General features: G+C 48.2%; 1 protein-coding gene across 4 annotated transcripts in view; it reads left to right on the forward strand.

The window, feature by feature from the left end:
- The window catches only part of ALAD (aminolevulinate dehydratase), a 38,744-nt gene extending 28,685 nt beyond the window's left edge, over positions 1–10,059 (forward strand). For all 4 annotated transcript variants that reach the window (XM_085882984.1, XM_085882968.1, XM_085882976.1 and 1 more), the window contains exon 12: positions 9,453–10,059. In XM_085882984.1, the coding sequence (XP_085739110.1) occupies positions 9,453–9,514 (62 nt within the window). In that variant the 3' untranslated portion in view covers positions 9,515–10,059. The remainder of the gene's footprint in view (positions 1–9,452) is intronic.
- The last annotated feature ends 629 nt before the right edge of the window (positions 10,060–10,688 follow it).

Raw genomic sequence — 10,688 nt, forward strand, 5'->3', positions numbered from 1 at the left:
TCGCACAAAACCTGGGAAAACGGGTATTCTGCCCGCTCGGCACGCCTGGATCGCTTGTTATGGTTCTAAAAGCGCAACTCCATCATTGCTGGTTTGTAATACAAAAACATTGGGAAAATTCACTGGGGGGGGGGCAGTTACATACTGGGGAACTTATCCTTCATACCAATCTAACACAACACCACCCCACTCCCCCATGTGGTGATACATAAAACTTGAGCTCATAGTTTTCCTACTTAATTACATCAAGATGTCTCCTTCACATCCACTGACCAAACAACTCTATTCAATCCTAACTTTCCGATGAAATTCCTCCATCTAACCCTACGACCGTAACAATATATTTATTCAGCTAATTCTGGAATTGTTCTAGGGATCTAGGATGTCACTACTTGCGATACTGCAATACTTTTTCCAATTTGGTATGGAACGTTGAACAATGGCAGATTTGTTGATGTTACCCGTGGTTGATAGTGTTGAATTAAGGATCATATTATGATAGGTCTGGATTTGTGGTTTACTTCTGCAAAAGAGGGCACTTGGGGAGATTGCGACCAATTCTCTCAAGGTCTTATAAACCATTGTAAGTCTGCTGGCAGTGTGCCTCTGAGAAAGACGTTTCCATTTCAAGTGTTGAATCATGCTGGAAACACTGCTTGTCTTGCGGTAGTTACAGATATACCACCTGGCTCCTCGACATTGGATATTCTCCGTACTCTGGATGTCTGGTTTTGAGTTGGTGGGGGGGGGGGGGTTCCGAAGCACTTTTTTGTTTTCTGATGTTAGCATCGCAACATTAAGCTATCCTGCAGGTTTTGAGAACCAAATAACGGGTTGGGGTTGATGCAAAGAGTATGATGAAGGTTGGGGATCAGGTCAGGTCAGGTATGGGAGCATGCGCCGGAGCAGTGCGTCGCTGCGTCCACTTTCCACCGGTATTCCAAGGGCATCCGTCTCGCCATCCCCCAGGCAGATGCCTGGCCCATCCCCATCTCCTTGAGATGCTGATCAACCTGCTGTAACCACAAGGCACATGGTCGGCCCATTGGCCTCCTCCACTCACGAGGCTCCCTCGCTGAGACAATCTGGTGAGCAGGATCAGGGTCAGGAAAACGAGCCACATGTCCACACAGCTGCAGCTGACGCTCACGGACTATGCAGGTACCAAATCTCATTTGAGTCTCTCAGAAACCGCTCGTTGTACACAAAATCCGACCAGCAATAGCCAAGGATTCTCTGAAGAGACCTGGTGGTACCAAAGGAATTTAATCTCTGTCTCAGATCCCTGGTCAGAGTCCAGTCTCAGATCCACAGAGCAAGACTAGAAGCACCAAGGACCCGAAGACTTGGACTTTCATCCTCCTGCACAGGAACCGGCAGCGCCAAACCCCATGATCCAGTGAATCCTTGACTCCCCAGGCCCGACCCAGACGACTGTTGACCTCTGGCTCACAGCCAGCAGAGACATGAATATCACTACCAATGGAAGTGAATCTCTCAGTGACCTCAACATCCTCGCCACAAACAAGTACAGACAGGATAGCAGCATCCAAGATGTCATTGAAAGCCTGGATCTTAGTTTTGACCCAGGAAACCCGTAATCCCAGCGGCTCCGACTCCTCATTCAACACCTCGAGGGCCCCCAAAAGGATATCTATAGTCTCCATAAAGATGACTGCATCATCTACGACATCAAGGTCAGAGATCTTGACATTTCCAAATGATGCACCGCAGCTTGATCTCTCTGACATCCTCCCTAGAATCCAGTCCACAGAAGTGCTGAAAAGCGTGGGGGCAGTGCATACCCCTGACGAGCTCCAGTAATAACTGGAAATATGTCAGATATGGTACCACCATATCTCACAGCACTCTCGGTTCTGGAGTATAGTTCAGACATCAGATTGATCAGTTTTGGTGGCACCCCACGAAGACCGAGAATCCTCCAGAGGGCATCGCGATTCACTGAATCGAATGCTTTACAGAGATCAACTTAGGCTGCAAGCAGCCCCTGCCGAAACTCTCGTCTGCGTTTGGTGAGGACTCAAAGAGCAAGGATACGGTCAATCGTTGACCTCTTTGGTGTAAAGCCTGACTGCTCTGGGCGCTGGTGCTCAAGCAGATGAGGGCGAATCCTATCAAGAATTATCCGAGCAAAAACCTTGCCCAGCACTGAGAGCAGCGTCACCCCTCGGTAGTTTTTGCAGTCTTGGCGATCACCCTCCCTTTCCAGAGAGGGACAACAACGGGTTAGGGTTCCTCTTCCAGTCAGTTGGGATGATGCTTGTGTTCCAGACAGAGCACAGAACTGCATGCAACGACACGAGTACAGCATTTCCACCAACCTTGAGAAGTTCAGCATGGATGCCACAGGTTGGGGATAACTAAGGATAAGTTTGCTTTTGGAAAACCTTCCAGGAGGGAAATCTACTCCACCATTCTCAAAATATGAGGGAAAGATCTAGTAACGAAATATTTTATTTTGTACATGATTAAGTTAAGCTCTGTTCAGATGGAATTTGTAAGAAAGGTTGTGGGGTTGGGGGGGCGGTTATTAACCTGCCTGTCCTCTGATTTTGCTGTCTTGTTTTCTCCATGAACTCCAATATACACTTGTTCTTTCAGTCCTCCCCTGATGGTTAAATTTCCAAAATTGATGTTGACTTCATCTCTAACTTTTTCGTTCCTCGATTTCTTCTGGACACGAAACCACCTTCCAGAAGCTGTGCTCTCTCATTCTTCCCTCTAGTGCTTCAACCAAGTGGTGCACCCCACATCTTATGTCATTCTCCATCCTGACCCATGATCTTTATTACCCACATTAATCCCTCCTAACCCAACCCTCTTGCAGGTTGCAGTGTTTCCTCCCCTCCTCTCTTTCCTCGTTTCCTGTTCGTTCACATTTCCCTGCTGCCTTATTGTCGATTCATATCAGTTCATACCCTCCATGTTTTTCTCTAACAGGAGCCTCAATCTGTTCAATTCAAATAAACTAGTGAGTGCCAGTATGTGCAGCCCTATCTCCCCCCCCTATCTCCCCCCTATCTCCCCCCTATCTCCCCCCTATCTCCCCCTATCTCCCCCTATCTCCCCCCTATCTCCCCCCTATCTCCCCCCTATCTCCCCCTATCTCCCCCCTCATCTCCCCCTCATCTCCCCCTCATCTCCCCCCTATCTCCCCCTATCTCCCCCCTATCTCCCCCCTATCTCCCCCTATCTCCCCCCTATCTCCCCCCTATCTCCCCTATCTCCCCCCTATCTCCCCCTATCTCCCCCTATCTCCCCCTATCTCCCCCTATCTCCCCCTATCTCCCCCCTATCTCCCCCTATCTCCCCCCTATCTCCCCCCTATCTCCCCCCTATCTCCCCCCTATCTCCCCCTATCTCCCCCCTATCTCCCCCCTATCTCCCCCCTATCTCCCCCTATCTCCCCCCTATCTCCCCCCCTATCTCCCCCCTATCTCCCCCTATCTCCCCCCTATCTCCCCCCTATCTCCCCCCTATCTCCCCCTATCTCCCCCTATCTCCCCCTATCTCCCCCCTATCTCCCCCTATCTCCCCCCTATCTCCCCCTATCTCCCCCCCTATCTCCCCCTATCTCCCCTATCTCCCCTATCTCCCCCTATCTCCCCCCTATCTCCCCCTATCTCCCCCTATCTCCCCCCTATCTCCCCCCCTATCTCCCCCCTATCTCCCCCTATCTCCCCCTATCTCCCCCCTATCTCCCCCCTATCTCCCCCCTATCTCCCCCTATCTCCCCCTATCTCCCCCCCATCTCCCCCTATCTCCCCCCTATCTCCCCCCTATCTCCCCCTATCTCCCTATCTCCCCTATCTCCCCTATCTCCCCCCCATCTCCCCCTATCTCCCCCTATCTCCCCCTATCTCCCCCTATCTCCCCCCTATCTCCCCCCCTATCTCCCCCTATCTCCCCCTATCTCCCCCCTATCTCCCCCTATCTCCCCCTATCTCCCCCCTATCTCCCCTATCTCCCCCTATCTCCCCCTATCTCCCCCCCCTATCTCCCCCCTATCTCCCCCTATCTCCCCCTATCTCCCCCTATCTCCCCCTATCTCCCCCTATCTCCCCTATCTCCCCCCTATCTCCCCCCCCTATCTCCCCCCTATCTCCCCCTCTCCCCTATCTCCCCCTACTCCCCTATCTCCCCCCCCCTCCCCTCTATCTCCTCCCCCTTATCTCCTCCCCCTTATCTCCTCCCCCCCTTATCTCCTCCCCCCTTATCTCCTCCCCCTTATCTCCTCCCCCCTTATCTCCTCCCCCTTATCTCCTCCTCCCCCTTATCTCCTCCCCCTTATCTCCTCCCCCCTTATCTCCTCCCCCTTATCTCCTCCCCCTTATCTCCTCCCCCTTATCTCCTCCCCCTTATCTCCTCCCCCTTATCTCCTCCCCCTTATCTCCTCCCCCCTTATCTCCTCCCCCTTATCTCCTCCCCCCTTATCTCCTCCCCCTTATCTCCTCCCCCTTATCTCCTCCCCCTTATCTCCTCCCCCCTTATCTCCTCCCCCTTATCTCCTCCCCCTTATCTCCTCCCCCTTATCTCCTCCCCCTTATCTCCTCCCCTTATCTCCTCCCCCTTATCTCCTCCCCCCTTATCTCCTCCCCCTTATCTCCTCCCCTTATCTCCTCCCCCTTATCTCCTCCCCCTTATCTCCTCCCCCTTATCTCCTCCCCCTTATCTCCTCCCCCCTTATCTCCTCCCCCCTTATCTCCTCCCCCTTATCTCCTCCTCCCCCTTATCTCCTCCCCCTTATCTCCTCCTCCCCCTTATCTCCTCCCCCCTTATCTCCTCCCCCTTATCTCCTCCCCCTTATCTCCTCCCCCTTATCTCCTCCCCCTTATCTCCTCCCCTTATCTCCTCCCCCTTATCTCCTCCCCCCTATCTCCTCCCCCTTATCTCCTCCCCCTTATCTCCTCCCCCTTATCTCCTCCCCCTTATCTCCTCCCCCTTATCTCCTCCCCCCTTATCTCCTCCCCCTTATCTCCTCCCCCTTATCTCCTCCCCCCTTATCTCCTCCCCCTTATCTCCTCCCCTTATCTCCTCCCCCCTTATCTCCTCCCCCTTATCTCCTCCCCCTTATCTCCTCCCCCCTTATCTCCTCCCCCTTATCTCCTCCCCCTTATCTCCTCCCCCTTATCTCCTCCCCCTTATCTCCTCCCCCTTATCTCCTCCCCCTTATCTCCTCCCCCCTTATCTCCTCCCCCTTATCTCCTCCCCCTTATCTCCTCCCCCCTTATCTCCTCCCCCCTTATCTCCTCCCCCCTTATCTCCTCCCCCCTTATCTCCTCCCCCTTATCTCCTCCCCCCCTTATCTCCTCCCCCTTATCTCCTCCCCCTTATCTCCTCCCCCTTATCTCCTCCCCCCTTATCTCCTCCCCCTTATCTCCTCCCCCTTATCTCCTCCCCCTTATCTCCTCCCCCCTTATCTCCTCCCCCTTATCTCCTCCCCCTTATCTCCTCCCCCCTTATCTCCTCCCCCCTTATCTCCTCCCCCTTATCTCCTCCCCCTATCTCCTCCCCCCTTATCTCCTCCCCCTTATCTCCCCCTCTCTTGCACCCCCTCACTCCCCCTAGTCTCGCCCCCCCTCTCGCAGATATTGGTCGACAGATAAATGGCCGTAACTTGGGAACCGCTCGTCCGATTAATATCAAACCTTGAAAAGGCACATCTACGGGTGCCCAGCAATATTCCTGGCTAGTTTCAATCGGATCGGACCGTCAATCGTGCGAAAGTAAATAAATAAACATTAATTGTGATGTCATTCGTGATGTCATAGCACCGTGTCTTGTCATTGGTCGACAGATAAATGGCCGTAACTTGGGAACCGCTCATCCGATTAATATCAAACCTTGAAAAGGCACATCTGCGGGTCCCCAGCAATATTCCTAGCAAGTTTCAATCAGATCGGACCGTCAATCGTGCAAAAATAAATAAATAAATAAATAAATAAATAAACAAACAAACATTAATTGTGAGGTCATTCGTGATGTCATGGCACCGTGTCTTGTCATTGGTTGACAGATAAATGCCCGTAACTTGGGAACCGCTCGTCCGATTGACATCAAACCTCGAAGGCACATCTGCGGGGCCCCGGCAATATTCCTGGCAAGTTTCAATCAGATCGTACCGACGGTTGTCGAGAAACTGCGGGCACACGCACACGCACACGCACACACACACATTGCTGGAATTATAGAAAGATGAAATATTCCAAGATAAATTTGGGAAAGTTGAACCCTTCACCCCCTAAATATAATGTAGTATTTATCAATTTGGATAAAGTGTAGTTGCAGTATTTAATGGTACACAAGGCTGCTCTATTTCTCTCAATGGTGGTGGTGGTCGTCGTATGGCAGCTTCGCTGATGGGGTAGCTATCATTTCTTGAAGCGCGACTGTGTCGCTGATGCAGTGCCCCTCTACCAGTACATACACTGGAACTGGTACTCATTTTGCCGACCTCAGAAGGATGACAGGCTGAATCAACCCCCTGGTGTCAGCGGCCGACGGGGCTTGAACTCAGGACCCTTGGATCCCAAGCTGCCACCCTAACCACTGAGCCAACACCAGGCTATTTCTCTCAATAATAATATCCTGAAGATCTTTGGTCCGTTTTCACATGATTGTGATGGTCATTCAACACTTGTGCATGTTGCCTTGACATGCTTTTGGCTACACCAATTCCCCTGGATTAAATGTTTGGGTTTTTTTTTTAGCTTATCTTGTCTGGCACACAAAAAAAGTTTATCAAGCCAGCCAAACTCGTGTGACAGCATAATTTGAATGTAGCCAGGTACCTGGGACTGGAAGGTGAGGGGGGGGGGAATCTTGCCAAGATTATTGTGTGATGTCATTGTCTTTGGCAAGAATATCAGTGTGTAAATAAGAGCTTGTGCTGATTTACATCTCAGACAGGTAAGTTGTTTCCTTTCTGTTCAGTGGGCTTTGCAGATGTCTTAAAACTATTTGTATGGATGTGCTTCACAACACTGCATTTTATTTTTCACCCAATGGTTAAAAAAAAAAAAACACCTGTCTTAGCGATCAGCCATTTTTGTGGAAATTATCTGTTTAATACTACTGAATTTAACATAGTGATGCAAGCTAGGTCTTCCCTGCAGTGCAGAGGTATTAACCGAGTGCCTGTTATTTATTTATTTATTTATTTATTTTCTCCGCTCTCCTTGTAACCCCAAATAGTTCCATCCAGGCTGCTTGGTGCACTGTGGAAGTGTGTGCCATGTGCCAGACAAGAATGCTGTGATTTAACTTTTGAAGTAGATCAGCCAATTTAAACTATTTGTATGAGCTGGATAATTGCTCGAGGGAGTGTGGGTGTGGTGGTGGGGGAGAAGGGTAATGTATACCATCTAGTTTAATTTATATACTTTTAATGAATAGGGGGTAGAAATGTCATACGGCCACATTCACTTATGGGAAATAAGCTGGATTTTGTGCTTCGAAAAATTCAAGCATTTCTGGGGTTTTAATAACAACAACGTAAATATCTGAGGGTCCCACTTAATGTAATATTTTATGGAATCAACTTCCACACTCTCTTCAATTTCATTCTTCCCTCCAGGTCTTCAAAACAGCTGTTCACCACCAACTCAGATCATCCCCCATCCAAAACCATGCTCCCCCCCTCCATAAACCTCTTCAAGCCCACCTTGTTCCAAATTTCAAGTTTTTTTCCTTCCAGAGAGTTTGTGGCTGTATCTGTCTTGTCCCCTCCATGTATCGTTCCCAACCCCACATTCTTCCCCACATCCCTTGTTTCTCTAAGTCTCCCTCCATTTTGTCCCTTAGTCCTGTTGTTCGTGTGACTCCTCCCCCCCCCTCCCCAATCTTTCTACTGTGTCCTGATCCGTTCTATGTTATTGCCCCTCCACGAGTCTCGACTTTGTATTGAAGAAAAAAAACTTATGCAAGGTGAACTTTCCCTTTCGCACGAAGTATGATTTCTTAACGCGTAGTTTACCCATAAAAGCAGGATCGCTGCCATAGATGTGTTTTCAGGTGCAAACCACCCAATACGAAGCAATAACATGCACCGGTGTGTTAAAATTACGATCAAGCCAATGCCCAACACAATCGGGGGCAGACAGACATTGATTTGTTTGATGAGCCGCTGTTGGAAGTAAAGTGTGAGACCTTTATCTCTGTTCTACCTGAGATTGTATTCGCTGGACCCACAGTTTGCTTTTTGGCTATTTTAACATATTCAAGTCACTAATGGGGAAATTATGAGGCGGTGAAATGTAAAATACAACAACTAACAAAAAACATCAGATTCTGGTGATCCGTTGACTGGAATTTATTAAATATCCAAACGATGTATTTTGCCTTTCGATAAGTGGTCATCATGTATGAAGGAGAGTCGAGGTTCCCCCACCATCCACTGAAACTCTTTCAGACTTTCGAGGATCCAAGAACATGTCTTTTCTTCCAACGGTTTCAGGAAGGTCATCCACCATTGGGAAGAATGTGTGACTGGCTGTAAACTGCACTAAAAAGGGTGAACATCTACGTTATGATTATCTGGCGCAGGACCGACCATTATTGCTCGCTATTTACAATGCTGGGGTCAAATCTCCCGTACCATGGCTCAATTACAACGATCATTTGTTTGTACAAGAACAAATCGAGCAGACTTGGAATTCACCCCAATTCTGATGCACACCTTGAACTGCGCGTTGGGCGAATTGTCATCAAACGGATTACTGTTGATTATTGAAGTGACCCTTGTTTTTTTGCCTCCAAAATCGATGACGTTTTGTACCCGTGATGCACCTTCCTGCGGTGCCTCGTGCTTGTGATGACTGAAAGAGTCCAGGTCAGGGCCCGATCATTGCATCGTGAACATTTTGTCTTTTCCTGTCACACTAGATCAACAGATCGTTGCCAGTCTTTGCACAGATTTGATTAGTTTTTTTTTTTTTGTTTTTTTTTTAGTATTTACTTAAAATTGGTTGCGACATTTGTTGTGGCCTGCTTTTGTCTCTTCAACATGAATTCTTTTTTAAATATATTTATCATCTGTGGTTTACTTTGGATTTGACAGTAGGGGGGGGGGGAAGATGTGGTGCATACTGAGCTTCGGGATTTATAAAAGCCTGGTCCCTCTTGCGTATGTAATAAATGGATGGTGTATTCTCTTTATGGAATAAAATAAAATAAAATAAAAAACTCACGGGCTGCACCTCCTTGATGTCTCAATGTGATGTTATAACCACCGGTGCAAACACCCTTACCTGGTATTATGTTTCTGCGCTGCCACCTGATACCGATGCATAATTAAACCGTTCATGCTGCCTATGGTCCACGTTAATTGCTTTCATTGTTTTTTTTTGTTTTTTTCATGCCTTGAAAGTTTCCAATCCATGGTACCCAATTATTCCCATCTTTTTGTTCTTCCTACTTTCTCCCCACCACAGGTGCTGATGTAATTATTACATACTTCACTCCCCACCTGCTGGATTGGCTGTCGGAGAAATAGGGTTCAAACTGATCAAGATCGATTCCTCGACACTCTCTCGCTCCGTCTCCACCTATTAACATCACACCAACTGCACACACAGCACGTGTGCCATCTGCCCGACTACGCGTTCGCCCAACCACATGGGAACCCGTCGAGATGCACCTCGTGCTCATCTGGGCATTGCAACCTTTAATCTGCAATAATTAATATAATTATTTCCTTGTACGACCGATCTGTTGTCGCGTTTGTGTGTTACTTTGCCTCGGATAGCGGTAGTTTTGTGGTTGAAAACATATTTCTTTGCCTGTTTTGTTTTGCACAAACTTCTCAATGCCGTAAAGAAGAAAACGAAAGACACTAACAGGTGTAAAAGCATCCTGAGTAATAGTGATGGTCCCCACCACCCTCTTCCCCCTGCCCCCCAGTCGCTTCCTCACATGTTTGTGCTCGTCTGCTCGAGTTTTGTGTGCGTCGCCTGTTAGCCAGAACTTGGTTGGATGGAAAGCAGGGCTGGAAAGTTGGAAACACTAACATTATTCTCAAAATAAACTTGACTTGTTAGACTTTTGGGGCTGTTTGGTTTTTCTTTTTTTTTTTCTTGTCTTTGAGGGGAGAAGGAGGATATTTGAACACCGTCGTGTTACATCCATCGGATATGTTGAGCTTTACTTGATTTGTTTATTGGCACAGTTATGGTTGGACAGTGTTAAGGTGGCATTGACCTCTCTGGAGCCACCAAGCAGCCTCGCAGCCAGCCTCGCAGCCAGCCTCCATCAGCAGCTGGTGAAACTGATATCATGGGTATTGAAATTTCATTTTGGACTCGGAACTTCTTTTTAATATAATTTGCGACTCTATCTTTGTGGGACATTTCAAGAAGCAATTAATTCAAACTTTGAACATCAAAAAAAAGCTTGATCTGTTCAGTATTCTCTCTTGATCACTTCCGTTATAATGCTTTTACCCTATTTGATTTGATGTACCATCCTCTTTAGAGTGTTAGTGCTGTCGAAGCAGTTTCTTCCCAGCATTGATTGTCCATGCTCTATCCTTTTAAACGCTGAACATCAAGCAAGGAATCAGAACGTACCATTTTTACTGTCTTTGGTATGACTTGGCCGGGGTTTGAACCACCAACCTTCCTGACTCGGAGCGGATGCTCTTAACGATTATGCCATAGAGTCTGGTGTTA

This window comes from Eptatretus burgeri, chromosome 1 (genome assembly GCF_056783735.1).
Source record: "Eptatretus burgeri isolate ZD-2024b chromosome 1, Ebu_testis_v1, whole genome shotgun sequence".
NCBI lineage: Eukaryota > Metazoa > Chordata > Myxini > Myxiniformes > Myxinidae > Eptatretus > Eptatretus burgeri.